Source organism: Patiria miniata, unplaced genomic scaffold (genome assembly GCF_015706575.1).
Source record: "Patiria miniata isolate m_02_andy unplaced genomic scaffold, ASM1570657v1 HiC_scaffold_15, whole genome shotgun sequence".
Lineage (NCBI taxonomy): Eukaryota > Metazoa > Echinodermata > Asteroidea > Valvatida > Asterinidae > Patiria > Patiria miniata.
The window spans coordinates 3,943,383-3,968,970 of record NW_024037053.1 but is presented as its reverse complement, the minus strand read 5'-3'; the positions used below and the strand labels follow the sequence as shown (position 1 = coordinate 3,968,970).

Here is a 25,588-nt window from a genome sequence, read left to right as displayed (position 1 = left end):
TACTTACAGGCCTATAATGTCCGTTATTTCAACGTTCTACTACCGAGCCCGGTGAACAACACTTGTTTTCTCTCAATTGTAGTGTAGCTAACCGTTTTTAAAGCCTTCTGCCGCTCATATACTGATGCTGGTTAAAGTGACTGCGTATTTATTGTGTGGAGTTCCATAGCATGAACGGCAAATAATGCCTCAATTACTTTCGGGTATAGACTCAGCACAGTTAGTTCCTTCTATCGAAACATATTAAAATATCTGAACAACCAAAACAAACTGTGAAACAATGAATAAATAAGCGACGATTTCGACATGAATATAAAACATATAGTGCATGTTTGGTAACGTAATAAACAATACATGCACTTAAAAGTAAATTCCTTGGTAATTTGTTTCATGCCTGTAATTTCGAAAGCCTTGAAATCGCATATACTGATATACCATTTATGACCCATAAGGAAGTCTCGTTGTTACGGCGGGTACATTAATACTGTATCTTTAAGTTAATGAAGAAACAAAGTGATCTTCTCAACACAAGATGGAAGATAAAACTTGGTTTACTTCAGAACCACTCTGCTCTTTAAAGAGGTTGTTACACGGAGTGACTACATATCATTTCCATTATTGGGAAATTAAAAGTCGAATATTGAAACCATGTTCCAATTCATCTCAAGCTGATGATGTTTGATACAGGGTCATTAAAAAAGCGATGACCTAACCGTACTTGTTCGATCACATTTTTATTTAAATTAGTTTGTAGGCCTACTAAAAGTCTTAAATTAAACATATATCATCCATACAAATACACGTTTCAAGTATGAGGAAATTCAAAACTGTTACCACACTCACATCATGCGTCATTTAATTGCAAAACCAAAACTCTGCAAGTAAGCAAACACCAAGTCATGTGTATAAAAGCTCTTAATCAACACGTAACCACATTATATTTCTGAATCTGAGTACATCAGTGATATTGGAAATCCCCGTATACCGATGAATTAATGAAATAAACCATTACAATTCAGTAACCAAAAACAGTAGAATGTAACCAATTATTAAATCAATAGATTACGCATACTGTAGGGTATTATGATTATGATACCCATAGTCCGACTATTCAAGAAGTGAGGAACTTATTACTGCAATTGTGTAGTTATAGATACTTCGTTAACACGTCATTTCTGATTTCTGAGTACATTGCGTATTTAGCAAATGTCCGAATAATTATACTGATGAATTAAAGATAAATTAAAATCAGTCATGGAAAACAACTGAATAAAACCGTTTATTATACAAACAGGCTAAGTACCCACTGCAGTGTTATATTTATTTTATGCCCATATTCGGACAAAATAAGAAGTGGATTAGTTATAAACTACATGTATGTTGGGTAATTTATAAACTTTCCATAAGAACCCAAAGCTGATATCCTTTCTCACAAAAGCTACTCCTTCTTATAACTGCCACTTAAAATAAACTAATGAAGCAATATACAAATGTATCCAGGGATGTGTGGTTGGCGAGTCCATCACACGTAAATCACACGTCCAGTCACAAGTTATAGTGGATAAGCAATCACGAACGAACGCCTTAGTCAAAAAATACTATGAGTAGCTCGTGAGTTGAATTGGGACTAAACGACTTGGGATGGACTTGCAGGGACCTGTGATAGACTCGATTACATCCCTTAATATATCTGGGTTATAAAATACTCGGTCACTTGACCTTTAATATATATATAACATAAAACCATTGACAGTGTTTAATAACACATAAAACAAATTATTGTGTGAGAACATATACAAGTACTACAGTCAACAATTTATTTTTTACATTCAACCAAAACCATATAGCAATCTTATATATTTTAACTTTACAGCGCAATATAGATTTCAAGAAGTAAAAAGTACCCATGAGAATATGTAAAACAATATAATATACAAAAATATATTTTTTTGGTGAGAAAAATATAAATTAACTCCGTGTAATATATAAACTGAATATATTTTAATTCTTTAAGATGATTTCCACAAGGCATAAAGTCCCACACCACTTCATTAGCTCACACTTCTTGAGCGCACTACGAACTCTAGCCTTAAAATATGGACCTCAAAATAAGATTTGCAGCTCTCTCAGAAAACTATAGGCCATTTTAACAATACAATAACCCCAATGCTACATTAGAACAAAACTGGAACAAAAACAAAGGACGTTCTGGATTTCGTGTAAACCCATTTTGGAGGGCTCGCCCTTGAAAACTGTACACATTGACTTCAAAATATTTTGAAATCAAGAAAAAATTAATATACTCTATACATGCTAATTTGTAGCTTACAATCGCCAGAGAGAATGTTTGTCCGAGATGAATGCATACAGTTATGTAGGCTTAACTAACTTCAGTCTGCATTTAAAGCATGAACAAGTAGATTAATATTTAACACTTTTTGCACTTATTTCCGCTATTATGAGTAGGACCGATACTCTACATGGAGCCTTTTCAATTACCATTATATCTACCTTGATAAGAGTCGCGAGTTTTGTGCCGTTGTCATATGACGAATAAGTCATGGTTTAAGGTCGAAGTTCTCGTAGACAACGGACGAGTCCAAGTTAGCCTGGAACACATCGTAGCACATCGCATAGTGTTCCTGTAACACGGAAACGATACACACATAAATATGCAACTCGGTAATTAAGGCTTACTTTTGAAAAGCTGGGTACATAACAAAACTCCCGATCGATAACCTCTTAAAGTGTTCTAGCAATCGAGGATGTTGTTTGAAATGGTTTAGACCACAAGGCAAAACTACAACCGAAAAGTAAATAGACATAGCAGACAAACTGTAAAAAGAATATCGCACGACTAGGCTGAAAATTAATCGATTGCCATATGACAGACATAGGCGCTGTATTTTTGGAGTAGATAAATTTCGGTGAAAAGACCTTCCTGTTGTTTGTTAACATTGAGCGTCATTCTGTATGGGCTGCCGCTGGCGCAAAAATGGAAGCCTTGGTTGGCAACATACTCTTCCAAACAAGTTCTCATAACACCTCAGTACATCAGAAAAATGCATGGCTATGAATTAGTCTGTAGCGTCTGTTGAATATTTTGTATTTAAATAATATTTTTGTAATCATTAATAACTATTCTTCATTTTTGCAGTGTTGGGCCTTCCATAGTTGGGCAACCCGTGGCAACCCGTGGTTGGCAAAATGTGCCAACCACGCGCCGGCGATAAAAAGTGCTATAGAAACAAATAGTCTCTCCAAAGGGCGCCCTCCTGTTTCTGTGCAAACAAATAGTCTCTCCAAAGGGCGCCCTCCTGTTTGTCCAACATATCTCATAAAGAATAATGTATACTTTTTAGAAGTAAAGGGTAATTGAGAACAATTTCTTTGTTGCATTGTTTAAGACATACAACGAAGAGAATAACAGACGGGGTACAGACACACGATCAGTGTCATATCAGATGAAGCACTCAGCATATCTTGAAAAAAAATATGCAAAATACTCACCAGGGAATACATCATGCTGGGATGTACAAGACGTAAGCGCAAAACTGTTTGAAACACGTCCACAACCTTTTCTTCTTGAAACTGTTCCATCATGGACATCAAGGTGCAGTACACCGCTGTGCGACCCAATCCATCACTTGATATCAAATAACATAAAGGAGAAATAGGTATAATATTTAAATATTATATATTTACGGTGGTCATGTGTGGATAGCCAAACCTGTGGTAATGCTTAAAACTACATGCCTACATCACTATATGGCGAAAACTAAGCAAAATGGTCCCTACTTAGCAAAGTAACAACTGCAAAAAAACTTAAGGAAATGTAGTGTGTTAAATTATTACATATCTACCGGCACGTGACAGTATTGGTACCTAAATCCATAACGCTGTTACAGTTACTATAGCACATAGGGGAGAAAGATCTTCTCGTCATGGACATTTCGAGATATGTACAGTTTCTAGCATGGCAGGCAGTTTAATTACAGTCTTCCTTGTTAAGAAGAGCACTGTTATTACAACATCCTGCTTATAACAAGGAAAATGTGAGGCCCCAAGTCTTTGTTTTCCTTTGCTTTCCTTTGTTTTCATTACTAATAATACAAGGTACCTGTTATTACAAGGTAATTTTGTAAAGACCCTGTTATATAGGTGTTCCAGTGTAGAGGTAGAAGTTGAACTCATGCAAGCAGATGGTTTCATGACAAGTAAACTTGATTTTTGAATCGATTCAGGAGCCAACTTTAAGGTGTGTCTTTTTATGTTAATGTATCAACAATGCATAACAACAGGTCTGCTCATGCGTATGTATGCCTGTTGAACAAAAGCAGACCATCACCTCTAAGATGGCTGCACTGCAAATGATCTATAGATGTTCGTGGAAGAGAAAAAGGAACAGCATTAATGAACTTACATGCAGTGAACCACGATGGGTGGTCTTTCCTCGTGCCGTTTTTGAGTCAGCTCCATGAGAGTGAACAGTCCTTGTCGAGAGCTGGGCACCTCCTGATCCGACGGCCAGTCTTGGATTTGGAACTGGCAGACGGTGCGCGCGAGCTCGGACTTGGGGAAAAAATTCAAGATTTAGGCAAGACAAATGGTGGATGTGGTGTAAATTGCTCTCAAATTATCCAAACTGGAGATGCGAAGGAATCAAAATGCGACACTAGTCAACCTACGTATATTGTGGACCCAGACAGGCAAATTTATGCACTACTTTTCTATTGAGTACACTTTGAAGTGCTGCTATAGTCGACGTTACTTTTCCCAGCGTCTAGACTAGTACCCGTGTTAATGTTTTGGTTCGGCGCGGTTCTGGAAGGGTGACAACTTGCCGTCTTGTAGATTGAATACTCAGTTGAATGAGCACCCTGACGGTAGTCAAAGTATTATTTTCAGTGAAAAATATTTATCAGACAGTTTTGTAAGTACCCGTCTGTCGTCTTAATTTTTCAGTAAAGAGCAAAATTCTAGGAGCTTTCCAATGTCAGTTCGGCTTTCATAGATGTGATTCCCGGTAGATTAATAAAAGAAAGTATTCAGGAAGGAAAAGTACTTTTAATTGCAAACTGCTATTCTGCGTTTGAAGTATTTTTTATGGTCATGTTACCTTTGTCTTGTTTTGCAGAGAAAACGTGTTCTCAATTACACCCTTGTGAGTTGTAGTGCGCAACAGTTTGACAACAAGAGGTCCAAATTCAAGGCTTCCTTCGTCTGGCCAGTAACGACACATTGTCTGTTCAGAGGAAACAAAACAAGGTAATGTGATTTTTTTTCTGTTTACTTTATCAGAATCATTTTCATTTGGAGTAAGATATCTGGAAATGCAGGATCGCTATAATCGTTGGGTAACCACTATCGATGCCTCTCTTTTGGTCAAATTGAGATAGAATAGTATACACAACTGGGTCTAGTTAGACTTACGTCGTCGTCTTCATCCAGAGGGTTGAGCATGACGATACACGTCGCTTTCTGGTCGTACACCAGACGCCAAATGTCGGCAGTGGTGTTGGGCATCGGCATCTGGGTCGCGATGTACCTGTCCTTCTTGCGATAGCCCTGTAAAGCAAGCCGGTACTTGAAATATTCATTCATTCACTTGATGAGTTGATGAGTTGGGCCCAACTGTCCCTTTCAAGCATAGTGTTGGAAAGAGATGGACCGCTCAGACGAGTTTCTAGCTGGATGGATGTTTTCAGGGTCTTGTTGAAATACACAAAATAGTATTGAAGCACAGGTACACTGAATATTGACCAATGTTCACCTTTTGTAGATAATCCTTCAATGCCATCAACAAATGAAGCAATATCATTGTATATTCATTAAAACAAAACAGGTTACATAACAAGAAACACAGTACCGATAGGAAGTGTGCATTGATGTAGTTGGTATCATCGCCGTGTGTATTGGTCATCAAGAATGGTCTCGCTCGGTCAGCTAAAGAGTAGAAAAAATGAATCATGATAAAGTATGAAGCATTAGTAGTAAAGCTATATTGGTTATGTTTTCCTTTTTTTACTTGTTCGTTTTTTTTAAAGTTATATCAAGTGCCATATGTCTAAACGCAGGTACCTTCTTAGATAGGATTTTAGAGTATCGGCGCCAGTTTTCGGTCTTTTGTAGTTGCTAGAGTTTTATTCATCTAGGGGCAGGAATCGAGTAAAATCACTCACTTGGAATGAAATCTTCGTAGCGGTTCTTCTCCACATTTTCTGGAAGCTTTCCCGCCTTACTGGTCCCGTTGCTTCGATTGGCTCGCAGTTCACCTAAGTTCTGAGAAAGGAAAGTACGTGAATGTCAACATCGGAAGTCTGGATATCGGAGAAAATGTCACAGACATCCTGAAAATGTGTCGACAGATCCTCGATAACAGGTTTTCTTGTTCTATAATCTGCAAGTTCCAGAGTTGACATGTCAACTTCAACGAATGCACAAGAAGGCAAGAGCCCGAGAATGAACAGCAACATGCGACGAGAGAGGCGATGACAATGACGATCAAAATAGTATAGTGAATTGATGCTAATTTCAATGCTATCTATGTAAGCCATACGACACACCTGTGTCTTAGGTTGTTATTCATTCTTTAATACCTGGAATTGTTTCTCCATGCCGGTTCCCTGGGATCCAGGTTCCTTCTTGTTCAGAGCAGTTAGCTGCCGGCGGAGGGTCGTCATATCGTAGGTAGTCTCGCCAGTCAGAGAGGCCGCACGGAGGGCGTCGAAGAGAAATTTGTACTGCTCCTGGATATGCAAACAAAGCGGTGTGAAACGTGTATGGCCTATTCAATCTGCTAGCCTTTTGAAAGTACTTTAAGTTATTTTCCGAGAATCATCTACATGGTGTTTAGTTGCTTGGTTGATGACTTCGTTGTGCACGAAGCATCTTGACTTACCGGAGTCTGTACCATCTTGATGCGTTTTTGTCTCATGCGATGGATGAAGGCAAGAACATTGACTTGTCCCTCCTGTTTCATCTGTTCAAGCATTGACTCAAGGCAGATGTAGGTCCCTGTGCGACCAACGCCGGCACTGTGAAAGAAGAGGAAAAATCGAGCCTTGCATAATGATGAGAACACCAAGTTGGAAGGAGATCCTTAATTTTCTGATCTTATATGAAGTAATTGAAACTATTCACCGATTGGAGTCATACCTGCAGTGTATAATGGTTCGTCCTTCGTTGTGTTCAGCGTTTACCACTCGCATGAAGTTGAGCAATGGAGCGGGATATTCAGGTGGTTTCATGTCTGGCCACGTGGTGTAGTGGAACTGCTTCACAATGCGAAATCCTTCCTCGTCATTGACCTGCCAAACAAGTGATGACAACACAATTAACAAAATGTTCAAAACTGGTGTGCAACAGAGTTTGCCAAGTTGAGATAAAAATGGTTTGTAATAGAAACCTGGACGCAGGTATACATTTGTGAATTGTATCAGCTTGTTAGTTCCTGTTTATTGTCGCTGTGGTGAAGAAACGAAATATTTTCATTCTAATTAAAAATTCCAATTTGAATACCAAAATCATAATGGTTAAATTTGATCCGAACTTTGACCAAGATATGGCTATTTAGTAAAGAGAGATATAGATATCTGTTGCTTGATTTGTCATGAAAGCTTTAACGTAATTCAGGTCAAATTGTGTGCTTTTATGAAGTTACCTCGGTTATTTTGAATTGACGAATGGTGTGGTCAAGGAAAGCCTGCTCGTCAACGATGGTCACTGTGATGTTAGCGTATGTAGAAGCTCCGGTATCCGGCCAGTATTGCATACATTTCGTCTAGATTATAAAGAAGATAAGATTTCTTTCTAAATTATTTCGCATGAGCTTACAATTCCATATCAGATTGGTATGTCTACATTATCTGTCTTATTTTTTACTATTACTTTTCTGGTACTTAAAGAGTAATTCGGCAAAATACCGTAAGGAAACATTGAGATAAAGAAACCCAGCAGACGGAATACTGAATATACTCAATATCAGGAAAGCAGCTTTTTAGATTTACTTAAATAACAACGAAAGTAAATGCAAACAGTCTTATAGTTTACAGTACCTTTCCATTTTCCACCGGATTTGTTAGCATGACAATCTTGTCCACGTTCATCTCCCACACCATCCGCCACATGTCATTGAGAGACGCATTGTTGGGTCCTATTGATAACATCAGATAAAAAAACCCTCCTAATTATCTAGTTTGATTCAATTTACCCGAATAACTGGTTAATAGTATTACAGAATTATTGTAACAGAACCTAGCAAAGAGCTTCGAGAATTTCGAGCATCAATTTTCAGTTGAATCACTTTCAGACTTCTTAAATTACCCTGGCTTGCGATGTACTTGTCGGTGTCGCTGTAACCCTGCAGAAATAAATGTAATGAAGGACGTAAAAGTTTAATATTGATTCACATTTTAAAAGGTACACAATTTTATACAAAATGTTCCTAAAAACCAAACAAATTATATCGCAATGAGCTTAAAATCGTACTGTTCGATGCAGCTTCCGAGTAATTCAAATAGCAAGGATATCAGAGAAATAGGGCTTAGTTCGTTGTTCTACCTACTTATACAAGACTTACATCTATATAGCAGGCATTTATGTAATCCGAATGTGGGTCTTTCTCTGTACGCGTCAACACAACACGAGAATGATCATCTGCGTGAAAAAAACACAGATTGAACATAATAAGAGATGGTGTTTCTTCCTGTGGTAAAGGTCTTATGATAACCGGATCAACATTTAATTAAAACCACGTCCATGTAATATTGATTAAGAAACTCAACGAGATTTAATTTCGGAGTTCATACATACAGGGAATGACGTTGGCAAACCGGTTCTTCTTTTTGTTTTCTGGTTTACTTGCCACAGTCCACGGGTGTAACTGGCCATCTGGAAGACTCTTAAATGAAAAAAAAGCAATTTCGAATTTTCCCTTTTTCCTCGTACAAGTATTTATCAAGGGGCTCAAGTGTCATCCTTGTTACAAGATTAATTGACTGTTTTGCATCGAAAGGAAGCTATGATAGCCGTTACACTAGCCATTCATGGAACTCTTAACATTTTTGCACAAATGCTGCGAAGCTCTTTTCATCGGTATATTTCAAGATGTTCTCTAAGTCGTGAGCCCGGTCAAGTTTGGAAATCAGGAATAAAAGTGCGAAACATTTAGTGAAAGAAAAAGCAGTGATGTGTGCACCTTGTAGTCAGCTTTGAACCCATTTTCTCCTGCTTCTTCCTTTCTCGTGATATAGTCAGCTAGGTCGTTAATACGAACTGGTGGTGGCGCCTTGAAAGGCTTCTTTTTGAATGATGGAGTCGCAGGTGCACGTGTATCTGCTGCAGGTGTAGGTGGACTACTCGGATGCACCTCTTGAACGTCAGCGTAGGCAATCGATGTTTCCGTCGGCTCATCTTTCGATAAAAACATTACAACTTCAATTGTATACGTAAACACGTTCTTAAAATATGCTCGAGTGGCCCTTTAACATTTGATTCTTTTCCATTTCCAAACTGCAGGAAAAAAAAGTAGTCAACCTCTTTTGAGAAAAACCCTGAAACTGAGAACCATCTTATTTTTTAAAAAATCAGATACAAAATGATGCAAATTGTTTGGCATTCAGAGATTGTACTGACTCGAGAAATGCATTCTACAGCAATTTCATAAGGACAAAAGGCATTTCTGTTTCGTTATACACCTAATAGCTGACGTACCCATGACGAGACTATTTTGAAAGCGTTCACTAGGTTTTCACCGCGGGACGAATGGTTCATTTTTTTGGGCTGTAAGTTCAACACCGTTTTACCTTGCATGCCGTCATCTGTCAATTCAACTTTAGACTGCGCCGTGACTCCATTGGTATCAGATTGGCGTCTTGTCGCTTTGTTTCGTCTGTAATTTTTGTACAGATTATTAATAAATATTATTTTGGTATGAGTAGGTGTCATAACAAATGTTCTGAATACAATTTTTGCTGAACTGAACAATTACTAAACAATTTATTAAATTTACACAGGACTATCGATGGTTTACAATGTATATAGAAATGTGTACCTTTTGTATACAAAGACTGCTATAACAACGGCTATGAGAAGCAATACCGGAACGATGACGCCAAATGCAATTCCCACTGGGTTCCCAGCTGTAACAAATGACATTTAATTTGAGTATTACAAAACGCCAAGAGCAAACTTTTTTGAAAGCGACTTTTTTATCTCATCTTTAAGTCTCCTAACCTAAACCAATCATCTCTTTATTTTGATCTGCTACGATCAATTGTCAGTGAACTATGATTAGAACCCAATGCGTTACTCGACATACAAAGTTTTATTCTTGAAGTCTGTTCCTATATAGGATTCAAAACTTCTACACCATCAGCTTCCAGAGACGATGCAGTCCTCGTGTAGACAGGTATTTTAGTAACAAGGGAGGATTATTGAAAATTGAGTAAATGGACCATTTGCACCAATCGATTTGATTGCCAGAGTGATATCCAACATTGTCAGTTGCATTTTTAAAAAGTTACATGGAGATATCATGTAATAACTAGATAAATCTCTCGTTTCTCAGTTTGAGTTGTTTTATTTTCACTACAAAATATAGTTGGTTGTTTGTTAACTGATGTTGAAATCGCCTTGAGCGTCTTTGCAGATAAAGGCGCTGTGTACGTTTCATTATTGTATATTATTATGATTTCTTCAATATTACCATTTGGTTCAGGTTGTTTAGTTCGTTCAGTTCGTACAGTTATTGGATCCGAAAAAGACACAGACGCTTCCTATAGGAAAAGAAAATGTACAAGGCAAACATGCATGGTTAAATTAAAATAAAAACCGGTAGTATTTCCAGATTTACACCCTCCTGTCTAAAGAAAGAATGCATATGCCATCTTTATTTCACATGACCTACAATTTGTTTATAAGTCACGTTGAAACATGGGAAGAATGTTGGAAATTAAAAAAGAATACCGTCTCGTTTCCCTTGCTGACTGAGCCCACACTGATGTTGTAGACAACGCCTGTTTGCAGCGGTGCATTGTAGTAGCCTCCATACACCTCCTTATCACCGACTGTGAACTTGTCAGGAACGGTGTCTTTAGTCATTTCTGCTGCAATGTAATCATCTGCAGAGTCCTCGAAATGGTTTGGAATCAGAGCCTGCCTTTTCTTCACTGATGAGGAGTCGGACTTTTTCACATGTACAATATATGATCTATAAAAAAAAATATTTTGAAATTTAATAATCAGGATCCACGATGTGAAGTAAGCAAAGCAATCTAACGATGAGAACAATCTTACTCGACAAACGTGTCATCTTCCGGGATCACGGCTCGAAGGCCAATTGTCACCGTCGTCTCTGTCGCCTCGTTGTCAAATGTCATCGGTGTCCTTGGTGCTGGTGGATCTGTCGTTGATTTGAAGGGAATTCAAGGGGAAAAGTAGGTCTTCAGAGTGAAAATATTTTTGGTATGTAATTTGATTAAAACACTTCCAAAGTAAACATAATGTCCTAGGTTGACAACATGTATCGTTATATATTCATTTGAACATTGAAAAAACACGTGAGTTGTTTCTGCTGTTCAATGAATCGCATTTTGTTTCTCATTAAATCATTAAAAATGATATCAAGCCTTGTTTTAAGTCCCTTGCATTGAAAAATATTTTAATATAACTACTGAAATCATGACTGTAAAATCGATATGTGGAGTGTGCCTTAATGACGTGCTTTTAGTGAGTTTGTTTCGGTTAGTGTGGTACTACTCATACTTTCTATTAGTTTGAGTTTAAAAAGTAGCATAAAAGAAAAGTAGAACTATATACATGTTTAGTTGTCCTTTCACTAGCGATGTAACGCATATATTCTATGAGTTTGAGATTATAAAGTGGCAGAAATGAAATGTAAAACTATTTTCATTAAACTAGCGATATAATTCCAGTCAAACAATACATCACCTGACAGTGGTTTTGTGTAGACTTCTAAGACTGAAGGCTTTCCTACAAATTTTGTATTCCTTGCCGAAACATTGAATTCATATTTGGTGCCCGGTTGAAGATTCGCTTCGGTATATGGTGAACTGTCAACTTTGCATTCGGTGTACGTATCTCCTGCAGTAAATCCAGGTTGATATGGTTTCTCTACGGCCCGGTTCTTCACCTAAAGATGATGATTAATTGAATCATTTGATGTCATAATATTCACATTTAAGAAGCAAGGCTCTGAAGGCACATTGTGAATTGCCTTTGTATATTCCATTATTATGATAATAATAATGGAGTTGAACATTCACTATCACGTGTCCCTCAAAGGAGAATAGGCTAAAAGACCTTAATAGATTTTGTTTGCTTCAGTTGCATTGGTTGCATATTCAGCAAGATTCTCCAAAGTTAAATCTCATAATGGAAATAGATTGATTCTTTTACATACAGAATAGAATGTGATTGGTCCCATAGGATTTAGCGGCTGCTTCCAAGCGATGGTCAGTGAGGTTTCAGACCTTTCTGTCCATTGAAGGTTCTGCACAAGTCCAGGAACTGAAATACAAAAAGACATTGACTTTGATATTTGAATTTTTGGTTATTACCATTCGATCATAGCAGCCAAAAGTTGAACTGAGGTCAATTTACAATAGAAACATCATAAAAGTGGCACTTACGCGTACTTAAATAAAGAGGACATTAGCAATGACAAGAAAAGCACTGATAGGAGAGCTTTTTTTCAAAAAGACCAGAGATAAAGATTTACAAAATAACGCCAAAATATGGCTTAAAGGTCAGTTAATATATTAGTAAACGATTCAAGAATTTGCAGCTTGAAATCAAACTCATGGTATTTTCCTTCTTTTTTTCTTAACAAGCTACGTTGTCAAAACAGTTAGCATTTGCATCTGCAAACAGAAATAACTGGGATATGCGTCAGTTAATTATTGTTAACACTATACTGTCTTGGGTCGGATATTTATTCTGGGGTCGGATGAGGTATGAAAATCTATTCTTACCTCCTACTACCGTTTCATTGATGACTTCGCTCCACGGGCCAACGCCCACTACTGTCTTGGCTCGCACCTAAGACAGAACATTCACAAAGAGAGTAACACTGATCTAGGAAACATCGTCTTCAACACCTCGCTCATAAATATATGAATAACCTAAATTAATACCTCACTAGTAAGATTTATTTTGTAAGTCGTTGAAACATATGCATTGTAACAGAAGGAACTTTTATCGTTCAGAGTAAGCCGATACCCGGCCTAATACTACACCGGACAGAATTTGTTTTTAATTACCTGCATGAAGTAGGTAACATTAACAACAAGATCGGGTAGTTGATAAGACAGCATGGTTGTGCTGAGATTGTACACATCAACTCTCGATGATTCATTTCCCACGACCCAATAGGCCACATCGTAGTTTGTGATGATCCCTTGTGGAGGATCAGGCTCCGCCCATACAACCGCGAGATATTGATTGTCAACGGTCGCAATGCTGACATTCAAAGGGGCTGTTGGCTCTGCAAAATTGAAGAGACGAAAAGCGTACTTTTAAATATTGTATACTTACAATGTAATGTTGAATGGATTGGACCATTCACATCCCTGATTCTTGACTGACAAAAAAATGCACAAAATATCCGACTATGATGATTATCCGAGTTGGAAGAGGCTCTTTTTCGGAACACTTACCTGCTTCTGTTGTCATTACGGTTACACGTTCACTGTACACTCCTGTTCCCACGTTGGTAATGGCGGCGACCTGAAACGCGTACTCTGTGTACGGTACCACGCCGTCTATCGTCACAGTTTTCTGTGTTGTGTTTGATGATCGCAATTCTCCAGAACCCACATCTGTGAGTTGGTACGAGTATCCAGTGATGACTCCACCTATTAAGCCACAAGGAGGCTGACTCCAAGAAAAGGTCAGGTTACGTTGTCTGGCAGTTTCGGACACTTCGTGTGGATAGATTTCCTGACCTGAAACAAACCGAAGTGAATATAATTTCTAAAAACTCTAACATGTAGACCCAAGTTATTTCTCAGGACGCAAAAGGTCTCTTACATGACTGATAGTTGTCAGGTGTATATATAGAGGCAAGTGTAATCTTTCTAACCTGAACACTGACAGTTGATCCCGTAGTATGTCGGGTTACAGGCGTCATTGCTGCATTCGCCTGTATCCTTACTGCAGGTGTCCCCGGGTGCACAGTGACATGTCTGCTTGCAGTCTGCTCCATACGTCCCATTAGGACACTCTGACAAGGAGAAAAGGTTCGAGGAGGAATATACAAAACGAAGCACTGTCAACAGTTTTGTAAAATTAAGCAACAGCTCTTTTTTTAATAATTCAGTGAAAGGAGTGTTGATTTTAAAGGCTTCTCTAAAGGCACGGGTCTTATAGAGACAAGTAATCGTACGCACAACGACCCAACCTGATTTGCATGCTGTGTGAATAGCTCAAGAGGTATCATTTCCAAGCCATAAGAAAAGTATGAAATCAGCATTGTGAATGAGAAATATTTTTAATCACCTTGCAAGCAGTCTAGTCCAGTGAATCCTGCAGCACACGAGCATCCGTAAGGATCGGGCAGACAAAACAAACGACCCCGGCAAGCGTCGTCGTGTGGATCGGTGGTATTGGAGCAATGATGACGAGCGTTCTGGCCAAAGACATTACGGCCGTGAACTGTAGACCAAAGAATAAAGTAAGATACTTTCATAATAAATAAATGTCGTGAACTATGTTGATGTGTCACATTGTGTCATTTCGATATGTATTTATCGGAGATATTGCTCACCTTGTCACCTTAACAGGTTTGTAAACAGAGAATCTGAAAACACTTTAAGAGGTACAGTGTTAGAAGTTGGAAGCCTTATCCCTTACCGTGCTGACAATGTTTCCCACTGAATCCCGGAGCACAGATACAACGTCCCGTCTCCTCATCACATATACCTCCATTATAACATCGACGACAGGTGTTTTGACACGACGGTGGACCCCACATGCCCTCAGAACAACCTGATATGTACGTCATCAAATCGCAAATGAAAAGTACAATATAAATATAAAGTTCATGTTTCCACATAAATTATCAACTTCTACGCTGTTCTGTTATAGTCGTACCTCGTACAATAAGCCTCATGGTGCCATGCAGTTGTTGATCCTCCTGGCCAGACACGAAGCAGCTGTAGACTCCTTCATCCCTCACAGCAACATCATCAATAGACACATTGAGCTGGTCATTCCCAGATGTGATGACGTCACTTCCATTATGCCGCCACATGTAGTTTGTGTTTTGGGCAATCACATTTTGCATCTTCAGTCGAACTGAGTCTCCGACGTTTGCTATCTGCGTTCGCTGAACTGGACGTATCTGAACATTATCTGTGTGCAAATTTAACAAATAGAGATAACATGCAGCATATTCTAAAATCGGGTTTTGGACAGGTATGTAATTATCGTCCTCGTATTTTAACCAGTCCATTGTCGGTCTTGTCGGATCTACCACAATAATTTAAAATTATGTTGTTCAGGAGCTTTTTTTTCACAACCTCTACACATCAACGTGGTGGAATTTAGACCGGTAATTTATTTTAAACTGGTGGATGTTTTGAGGGAAAAAAGTAATGTGGTGTTCTTCAGCTTGGTTTGCTGTGATTGTGATCTAAATCAAGAGGAATGTTATCTTACCACCATTCGGCAGCATAACGATCTGAATCCTAGTCTTGACGCTTCGCTTAGTTCCTTCGAAATAGTAGACACCAACTCTGTTAATCCCATCCGCCGCAGGTAACCGTAAAGATAAGGCTTTACATCCCAAAGACGGCTCGCCTTCTGTGGTTGATCGGGGAGGAAGTTCATGCATTCCACCTGTTGCCAACTGACGGCCAAATGTGACACGAGCAGGTATGTCATCTGGACCTTTGTATGCTGTCAGGACGACATCGACATCGTTGCCACCAGTCGAGTCGATGAGAGCAGGATTGGCGACGAAAGTAAAGTCCACTGAGAATTGAAATTGTGTTTGCAATATGCTGTTAGAAACTTTTTCGGACTCAAATAAAAAAACATTGTTCGGATGAAAAAATTAATTGTTTCGATTTGCATAATGGGAGTTGTCGCATCTGGAGAGATGAGCAGTAGCATAGACAGAAACAGGTAGTTGACGTCTTCATTGCGATCAAAAGATATTACTACCTCGACTCCATAAATTTTGCCATATACGCTTTTTGGTATGAATGGGTTAGCGACATTTGGTTCACTTTTTAATATAATAGAAATCTGTTGGGAAAGACTAGTCCACTGCCATTTATCTTGATAGCTTATTTGCTTTTTGTTTTAAATCAAACTTTTTCCCAGCTTGTTAGAATATAATTACCTGCTGGAAGGTTAGGCCTGCATGGAAACACTAAGACTTCACAAAGGAAAAGGTACTGTCGTCCTGGATTATCGACGCTGACGTATCGAGCAGTCAGACCATCAGGTGGATTGCAGTCAAACTCCATCCAGTTATTGGCTACGGCTTGGTATGTAGAGACTGGACTTCCACACATTGTGTTCTCGGTAGGCACACTGCTCATACCGGCTCGAACAACAGCATCCTCAAACCCTTTTCTTATATTTACTTATTACGAAAAATAAAAGAAAATGAGTAACACTATCAGCAAGAATATTGTGTAAAGAAATGACGGTTGACTAAATTGACAGATCACTAAATTGAATTCCGAAATCTGTTTACAGAATGTAATAAAAATTCTTTATAAAGGGTGCTTCACCAAGGCCTCCTTGGTTTTTGTTTTCCAATTTGTATCTTGTCATCTCCTGTCAATGTAGTTGGAAAATCAACTCACCATCAGGATAATCAATGCTCTTGACTGTCACCTTGCCGACACATTGAGCAGACATCAGGTCAATTTTCCACCATGATGGCGCTCGATCTGTTAACAAAGTAGGATTATTTTTTTGAGTCAAGGTAGTGTACTTGATAAGTTTAAAATCACTTAAAAGAGACGACAGTTACAAATTAAAAGCTTCCTTTTTTTACCCACGCGTCTCCTTTTTTGCAATATATTTAGTCCTTTTTTTGCAACGGAATCCACCCGCCATATAGGAAAATCCACCTTACTATACTGAGGGTACTTTAATTTATTGTTCAACCCTCAGGATAATCAACGCTCTTGACTGCCACCTTTCCGATACATTGAACAGACATCAGGTCAATTTTCCACCATAATAGCGCTCCATCTGTTAACAAAGTAGGCTTATGACTTTGAGTCAAGGTAGTGTACTTGATGTATTAAATTTCATTTACAATAGACGACAGTTACAAAATAAATGCTTCCTTTTTTACCCATCCGTCTGCTGTCTTGCTATATATTTAGACCTTTTTTTGCAGCAGAATCCATCCGCCTTATAGGAAGATCCACCATCTTTGGAACAAAGTGGGCCACCTCCTTCCTTTTCATTTTAAAAAGTCCGGATAACAAACTGTTTGTATTACTTAGCGTAGCTATAATGAGGGTAATTCAATTTATTGAGTGTGTATGTAAAGTAGGCCTTAGGCCTACATAAGATTTTCAGGAAAAAATCCTCAGATGATATGATTGAATACACAGGTCAAAGGTAATATCGATGTGTATATGGCTGTGTTTGGTTGTTTATGAATATGTATTAAATGAGGTCTTACTTGTGGTGCTGCAATGCCTGTCAAGATCATCGTAGATGAAAGATCTGTCAACCACGCGAGCAGAAACCCTGCTTCCGAATGTGCCGCTTTGAGAAGTCCAGTCTCCATCCACAGAAATTGCTACAAAAAAATGCAGGCAAAACCAAATGACTTCATAGGATTATCTTAATTTTACGGCTTTCCCATATTAATCTTTCCCCTTACATTACAGCAACGTGTTCAAGAAAGCGAACCTGAACTTCGATCTTTACACTTAAATTGAGTATTTTGTTTAATTATTCATTTCTAAACCACCACAGTATGATACTTGAAAACATTACTCACAAGTTGAGGCGAGAGATTGTTCATCCATGAATTCTTCAACTGTGACTTCCGCCATATTAATGATTTTACTGTCACCGGGAAGGTCTATGCTCACATAGCGAGCAGTGACCACAGGGTCAGCTGTTATGGTGGTAACTTCGTCTCCGCCGACTGTTCCTATCACTGTGTTGGGTGAACGATCTGGACTCAACCCAGCACGTACTTCAGCGCCGTTCAAACCGACTCCTGCGTTTTAACAATACGCACATTTATGATACCACTGCAGCTTAACGTTTTGGAACTGGACTTTATATATTTTCAAGGAATGGATTTGGTCAGATCGGGGCTTCCAACTGTACACAGAACCACCATAAAATATACCTTTAAATATATTTAATAGTTATTTATCTATGAAAGAGGGCTGGTATCCTGAGTGTCGTCTGAAACAATGTATTTGCTCTGTGTATAACACTTTAATAAAATACGGCACATACTATTAAAATTATATGCTATTGGATGATACATAATAGTAAGGAAGACCTGGTGGGAATGGGCACCACGACATCACGTGATCAGCCTACCAAAGACGGAGATATAAGACACCCGTTAATTGGTCACGGTTCTCTTCAGATCTGTTCTAGCGTTTGACGTTGTAGCAGACATTATGGCATCTGACAAGCTTGCCAGTATAAAGTGATTCAGCAAGAAAAGAAATAGTCTTTCAAAACTACGAGAAAGATTCTATGGGTTTTGGGTGGGCAGATTCTTACCCTTGATGATAGTAATTTTCCTCAAGCAGTGGACAGCCGCCAAGTCCAATCGCCACCACGGATTGAGCATTGCCTCTGTACAGATATGAAACAGAGGTTATGAACGAATTGTCCCAATGTTTCTTTTATTTGTCAAGAAATCCACCACAGTCTCCCCTGAAAGTGCGTGTGATGTAACCCCCCCCCCCACACACACACAAACGGAAGGAAGTTAGAAACGAAAGGAAGCTATGTATTTACCGTATACAATTCATCTATACAATTAACAATGATTAGTACACATTTGTTGGGAGCTCATTTGAGCACATAGAACACGACAACGTTCCGCAATAGAATCGTTTATCAGAACTGTATCTTTCAGATTTTAAGCAAAGTTGGAGGATGGAGTACTGTCGTCAAGCCCATCACAATTTGGTTCTCGGAAGTCAATCACACTTTTTCCGGTCTAAAGTCAAGTCACAAGCTTTGAACTGTAACACATGAGCATCCTTTTGCTATCGTTTTTGTCTCTCTAACTTCTTACTGTACTTACGATTTACTGTTGAACGGACTTGTGATGGACCCGACCACAACGTTTACAATGTGAAGCGATTATCTCACCTGTTTTCGAAATACTATCAATGTCTCCATCTACAGCCTTCCCTGCCTCAAAATCCGGAGCAGTTGAGCTCTGTTCGACAGGTTTCCCTCGCACATCCAGGGACAATGCTTCAGTTTCAAATACAAAAGGAATAGTTTTTCGACGACCAAAATTGACATGTGTCCGTATTATTGCCATTGCATGAATGCTCGCATTCTTTGCTCAATCAAGCTATTATCCGTAAGAAATGCATTCATGTCTCTACATATGTAGCCTAGTTCGGTACGTCCTTATACTAAATAGCTCGAAGTGAAACCAAGTGACCTAAACCCGTGGAGGGGGGGGGGGGGGGGGGTTGAGAGATGACCAAAACTCCTAAAATTTCTCGGTCTAGGAAATTTGAAAGGGGTGTTAATGTGCATCTAATGCAAAACGTTTTCAAGCTTCATTAGTGTTCTTCGTTGCTCAGAACTATTTTATACATTTAGACAGTTGGACAGTTTTTTTATTTTTATTAATTACCACAAAATTCTGGGCGGGGCAGGGGACGATCTAATGACACATCCCCCAGCTCAAAAAGAAAGGGGGGGGGGGGGAGGGTTGGGTATATCCTCACAACTCCAAGGCTTTACGCACATGGTTACCCCGAAACAATATCTTTTATCTTCTGTGATCTATCTTTTTACGAGATCAGAACTATCAAAAACGCCTGCCGACTTACCACAGAATAGTCTGTTTGCGCAGAAGTAAGCTTGTAAATTTGAAAACAGCAAATCAAATCCGCCCACATTTTGGTACTTTTTGGTTATCACTGTAAAACTTAATCTTCTTGAGCTTCGATTTTCGCTTTGTGCTTGCCAAGGTAAATTATTGTAAACTTTGTGATCACGTCTATAAAAAAAGAAGAAATATTGTTTACCCCTAACAAAAAATCATCACTGGATGAAATATTAATGAGTTAATGAGTTGAGTTAAATTCGAATCAACTTGCCAAAACTTGATGGTTTGGAAATCAAGAATTCAAACTGAACCTGTCACGGTCTGATATTTTTAGTTTTTTATTAAGTTTTTTCGCAGAGTGAAAATAACTCCATCACTGAATTATGGTGGAATTAACGGGAACGGCAAACCATCGTTAATCAATAATACACTTTAATTACCTGTGTTCACATTAATCAGAAGTACCAACGCACAGAAACGACACCATCGAAGCGAACAGGCCGCCATGATTACTGCATGCGGAAATAAACAGAAAATATATCCAACAATTCGGATCTGCTGTACAGGTGTAGCGTGAATATCCGGCTCCATGAAATGTGGACTCATTGGTAGTACTGCGCATGAGTAAGTACGATAATATGCTATTTTAAGGATAATTATGGGAGAGTGACCTGTCACGTGCGAGGGATTAACCAATAAAAGGGAAATGGAGTCCGCTTTTCATAGAAGTCGGATTTTCATATGACACCGGCTTAAACACACAGGTCCAGTAGCTACAACTTCTGCAATGCATAGTATACGTTTTGGTGTTGATGCTTCGAACCTGCAATCGCGTGAGAGTGTTGTGCTTGGCTGGTCTCTTTCAATGACCTTTTCAAAGCGATTATTGTATTCAAAAACCTATATAGCTGGATATCCCAGTACCAATACATCAGGTGAAAGAGAAGTTCACGGTATAATGACCTCACTACTTCCAAAACTGTAAAATACCATTTCCTGTACAGTACTAACATATAGACGATGTTGTGCGATATGATGCCATGACTATGATGATTTTTCCATATTACAGTTCACATATATCCCTATGTGAATTGTTTTTGTTTTGCTGAAAAAACACTTACCTTTTTTTGTGATCCGTGGACAGAACTTTAAAACGGTGTTTGTGTTCCAAATTCCGTAACTTCAAAAATACATGAGTGATTTGAATGATTCTTGCACTAAAAGAAAGCTTATTAATTGGGCTTTTGTATCTTAGATTTTGAAAGTGATACATGCAGAACTTCAGTAAATTATTGGTCCTGCATATACTGGTTTCTATTTGTACTCACCCTGTAAAGAGCAAATAAGTATATAGAAGTACAAGCGACATAATAGCAAGTGAATATTTTATTTTTTAAAGACCTTTTCCTGGTTGAAAAAATTGTCAATGAATCAGTGTCCTTGGCAATCGAATATCCTGCTCAGTGACTGTGACCCGTGACATCGAGTTTTTGTGTTGAGTGCAAAACCACGCGGTGATATTAATTTACAAACTACGTGTATCAGTCGTATACAACAGACAAGGCTAACCTTGCCCTAGTCGTTTGCAGAGTCAATGCCACTGTCGATAGGGTTGGGAATTGTAGTCGTTTCAACGGCTGTTACATGTATTGTTCTAACCCTTAAAGTTTTACTTGTTACCTTTCGTTCGCGAAATGAAAAGGAAAACACACATACTAGAGTAAACTAAATACCATCCGTGCTACTTATTTGGTGATTTTTTTTTATCCTGAAACAAATCAGTACTATCGTAAGCACTAAACTGGCTGTTTAATGCACATTTCAAATTCTTCCCTTTTGTGCAGACTATATGGCACGGTCTCACTTAAACAGAAGGATCCAAACTAAAAAGAGGAAACAGTAGACAAAAATATTCTTTATAACAATAGTCATTTTATATGGATTTCTGTGCATAATCAATCGTGCTTTTATTCTCTATACGGAGTTCTGTGTTACCTTTCACAAGGAAATTCCGTTTCTATGTGGATATTGTAAGTGGTTAGAGAGGAATATGAGAATTTTACTGTGAAGACTTTATGCCTACAGTGATTTGTAAATAAAAAAGGTTCATGCATGGAGATCTGCGTGTAAATTTTGTGACTGAATAATTCATAAAATAATTCAAGGAGTTTGTGTAAAAAAACCCAAATGATACACATCTGAAAAGTCTTATTTAAATTATAAAATACATCTATTTAAAGTTCTTTAAATGTAATATTGGCTTAAACAAATGTGTGAAACAGCGGTTTTATATTCACTCACCCATGAGCGTTCTAGTAATAATTCAAGGAAGTTAAAATACCTCTTGCGTATTAAACAAAACATCTGAAAATACAAAAACAGAAACAAACATGAACCTCAAAATACCATCGACGATCCTTTATCAAAGCCACCGACATGAACCCAGCTCAATGGCTGCTCTTTGTCGAATACAAAAAAACAAACCAGATTCTGCCCCATTTTCATCACGTTGCTTGGGATAAAGGCATTGTGATAATACATGCAAGAAAGGGAAGATTCTGGTACAGTAATGAGCGCCTTCATTATATCAGGTACAACGACTACTCTTTCGAATAAAAGCCCAATCCTTTACATAAAAAAAACATGCCAAACAATATTTTTGGAGTGTGAATTCGTTTGCTGTAGGCCAAATATTAAATACTTCCATAATGAATGATCTTTTGAAACCTAATTGTATGTACAGGCTACTCTTTTACTACTCTGTAGTAGTTTACTACTTCGAAGCGTATGGGTGCGAATCGGGTGGAGTTAGCTTTGGCGACGTCAAACTTACTGATCTTGACTACGCAGATGATGTGGCCATTCTAGCTGAGCTCATGGATATCATTCATCTAGCCCTTGAAGCAATGAATGAAGAGACCACGCCCCTTGGCCTCTCTATCAACTGGGATAAGACCAAAATACAGTCCCTCAGCGACTACATACCTGCTCCCACACCGCCCAACATGGACAACTATCAGGTTGTTGAGAAGTTCTGTTTTCTCGGAAATATTGTCTCCTCAGATTGCCGAAGCAAAGCAGACATCCAGCGTCGCCTTGGCCTCGCCACATCTGCTCTAGCCCGCCTAAATACCATCTGGAAGGAACGCTGTCTCTCAAGAAAAACAAAGCTCAGCCTGTACAACAGCCTGGTGCTGTCCATCCTGTTGTATGGCTCAGAGACATGGACCCTCTCCGCTGAGCTAGAACGAAAGCTGGATGCATTCGACACAAAGGCCCTCCGCCATATCGAGGGTATATACTGGCAGGATTTTATGAATAACAAAGACCTCCGTCTTTTCACCAATCAACCCCCGGTCTCCCATCTCATTCGCGCCTCACGTCTTCGGCTGTTTGGGCATATTGCTCGAGCCGACCCACCAATGGAGCCTGTTCTTCTGCTAAAGGGGCCTGCCCCCAACTTGCCCTGTCCAAGGGGTCGCCCCCGTTTGCGTTGGACGGACAACTTGGAAGAAGACCTCATGGCACTGGGGCTGAATCTGTCATCCGGTTGGAGACTTGCCCAGAACCGGCTGGACTGGAAACTGCGCTGTGGAGACGCTATGTCTTCCCGAGCTTGCGAAATTGATGATGATGATGATGATGATGGTACCTAATTGGGTTTGGGTCTTGTGTACCCACTTGAGTATGGGCCTGGTATACCCACTTGGTGTTGGGTCTGGTGTACCTACTTGGTTTGGGTCTGGTGTTCCCACTTGGTATTGGGTCTGGTGTGCCCACTTGGTTTCGGGTCTGGTCTGTCACTTGGTTTTGGGTCTGGTGTGCCCACTTGGTTTAGGTCAGGTGTACGACTTTTTCCTTTGATTGAGTGTGGCTGCTTTGCAAGAAATTCGGTATCTGGCACAATGGGTAAATAAACTGTGGCACTACATTTTAAACTGATGCATTTTTGATGGTATTTACCATATAATGATTTCCTTTCAGCAGTGAGGATTTTTTTTGGGTAAGGAAAAAGATATTTCGGGTATATTTTTCCTGACAAAGGGCAGCAACGCCAGATTTACATCGAATAAGGAAGAATAGATGTGTATTGTATCTTTAATTTGGAAATGCTTATGTTTGTGCAATTTGATTTACTGTGGTAAAGGTTAATCTGGATCGCCAATTAACTTCAAGGTAACATGTCAGCCTTGGCTTCAGATTTACATTTCCGCTAATTTCAAGAATGACAGGTGTCCTTTTCGGACATCCCCTTCCGCCATTAAAACAATACCATTTTCGGGCATGGAGTGGGAGGAAATAAGCTAGAAGAACACCTCGTGGTACCAAAACAACAGCTTTTAATCCACACGTCACCACAGTTTATTTCTGAATCTGAGTACACTGCATATATTGAAAACTCCCGTGTACCGATGAATTAATGATTTGAATCCATTAAAATTCAGTAATCAAAAACAAATGAATTAAACCATTAAATCAGTAGACCTTGCATCCACTGCGGTATTATAATTATAATACCCATAATCCGACTAAATAAGAAGTGAGGAAGTTAAAACTACATTTTTGTAGTTATAACTACTTCGTCATTCACATGTCATTTCAGACTTCTGAGTACATTGCGTAGTTAGTAAATTTCCGAATAAATATACTGATGAATTCATTCACAAGTTATTTCAGACTTCTGAGTACATTGCGTATTTTGCAAATTTCCGAATAATCATACTGATGAATTAAAGATCATGGAAAACAACTGAATGCAACGATTTGTTATACAAAAAAGCTATACATCCAGTGTTATATTAAATTTACACCCATATTCGGACAAAGTAAGACGTGGGTTAGTGGGCCTAAACTACATGTATGTTGGGTAGTTTATAAACTGTTTCCAAAAGAACCCAGGGCTGATATCCTGTCCCTCAAAAGCTAATCCCTCTCATAGCTGCCACGGTATACTTAAAATAAACCAACGAAGCAAAATATATCCAAGGATGTAGCTGTCGAGTCCATCACAAGTCCAGTCACAAGTAAATCACAAGTCCAGCCACGAGTAAATCACAAGTCCAGTTACAAGTTATAGTGGATGAACAATCGCGAAGGAATGCCTTTGTCAAAGCTCATTTGAGTAGCTTGTGAGTCGAATTATGACTAGACAAGTGTTGTGATAGAATTGTAGGGACCTGTGACTGACTCGATTACATCCCTGAATATATGTGGGTGATGAAATATTCGGTCACTTGACCGTTAATATATCAGACAACCAAGAAGAGTGTTTAAACACACACACACGCAAGTGTGTATTTGCCTGCAATCGGGGACCCTCTATTGTCCCTCTTGTGTTTGTACTTGAACATTTTAGGAAGACCTCCAATATGTTTTTTTTAATTTTTTTATACATGATCGTACCTTCGGGAATTGGGGACCCTATTGTTAAACATCCCCTACCGAATGCAGAAACAAACTCACACACCCATCTATGTAAACACCGGCTATCGTGGACCCCCTATTGTCCCTTATCCTCATTCCATTGTTTGTACTCTT

The 25,588-nt window shown here is 38.9% G+C and overlaps 2 protein-coding genes across 2 annotated transcripts; one reads left to right on the top strand and one right to left on the bottom strand.

The window, feature by feature from the left end:
• Positions 1 to 2,355: 2,355 nt before the first annotated feature.
• On the bottom strand, positions 2,356 to 20,557 carry LOC119722268 (receptor-type tyrosine-protein phosphatase F-like). The gene is made up of 38 exons (XM_038192311.1): positions 20,491 to 20,557; positions 19,351 to 19,458; positions 18,751 to 18,825; positions 18,002 to 18,226; positions 17,678 to 17,797; positions 16,842 to 16,928; positions 16,370 to 16,615; positions 15,682 to 15,996; positions 15,115 to 15,375; positions 14,875 to 15,009; positions 14,521 to 14,676; positions 14,105 to 14,245; positions 13,680 to 13,967; positions 13,284 to 13,507; positions 12,996 to 13,062; positions 12,425 to 12,531; positions 11,953 to 12,154; positions 11,299 to 11,404; positions 10,969 to 11,212; positions 10,709 to 10,778; positions 10,055 to 10,142; positions 9,807 to 9,892; positions 9,200 to 9,414; positions 8,815 to 8,902; positions 8,582 to 8,658; positions 8,326 to 8,362; positions 8,058 to 8,155; positions 7,664 to 7,783; positions 7,159 to 7,310; positions 6,902 to 7,037; positions 6,600 to 6,749; positions 6,183 to 6,282; positions 5,870 to 5,946; positions 5,434 to 5,568; positions 5,120 to 5,245; positions 4,424 to 4,572; positions 3,511 to 3,646; positions 2,356 to 2,642 (listed from the first exon to the last, which is right to left on the bottom strand). Exons 1-38 carry the CDS (start codon positions 20,555 to 20,557, stop codon positions 2,559 to 2,561), a joined length of 5,298 nt encoding a protein of 1,765 aa, XP_038048239.1. The 3' UTR covers positions 2,356 to 2,558.
• A 2,201-nt stretch (positions 20,558 to 22,758) lies between these two features.
• LOC119722267 lies at positions 22,759 to 23,706 on the top strand. Its single transcript, XM_038192309.1, has one exon. It carries the CDS (start codon positions 22,759 to 22,761, stop codon positions 23,704 to 23,706), a length of 948 nt encoding a protein of 315 aa, XP_038048237.1.
• Positions 23,707 to 25,588: the final 1,882 nt, after the last annotated feature.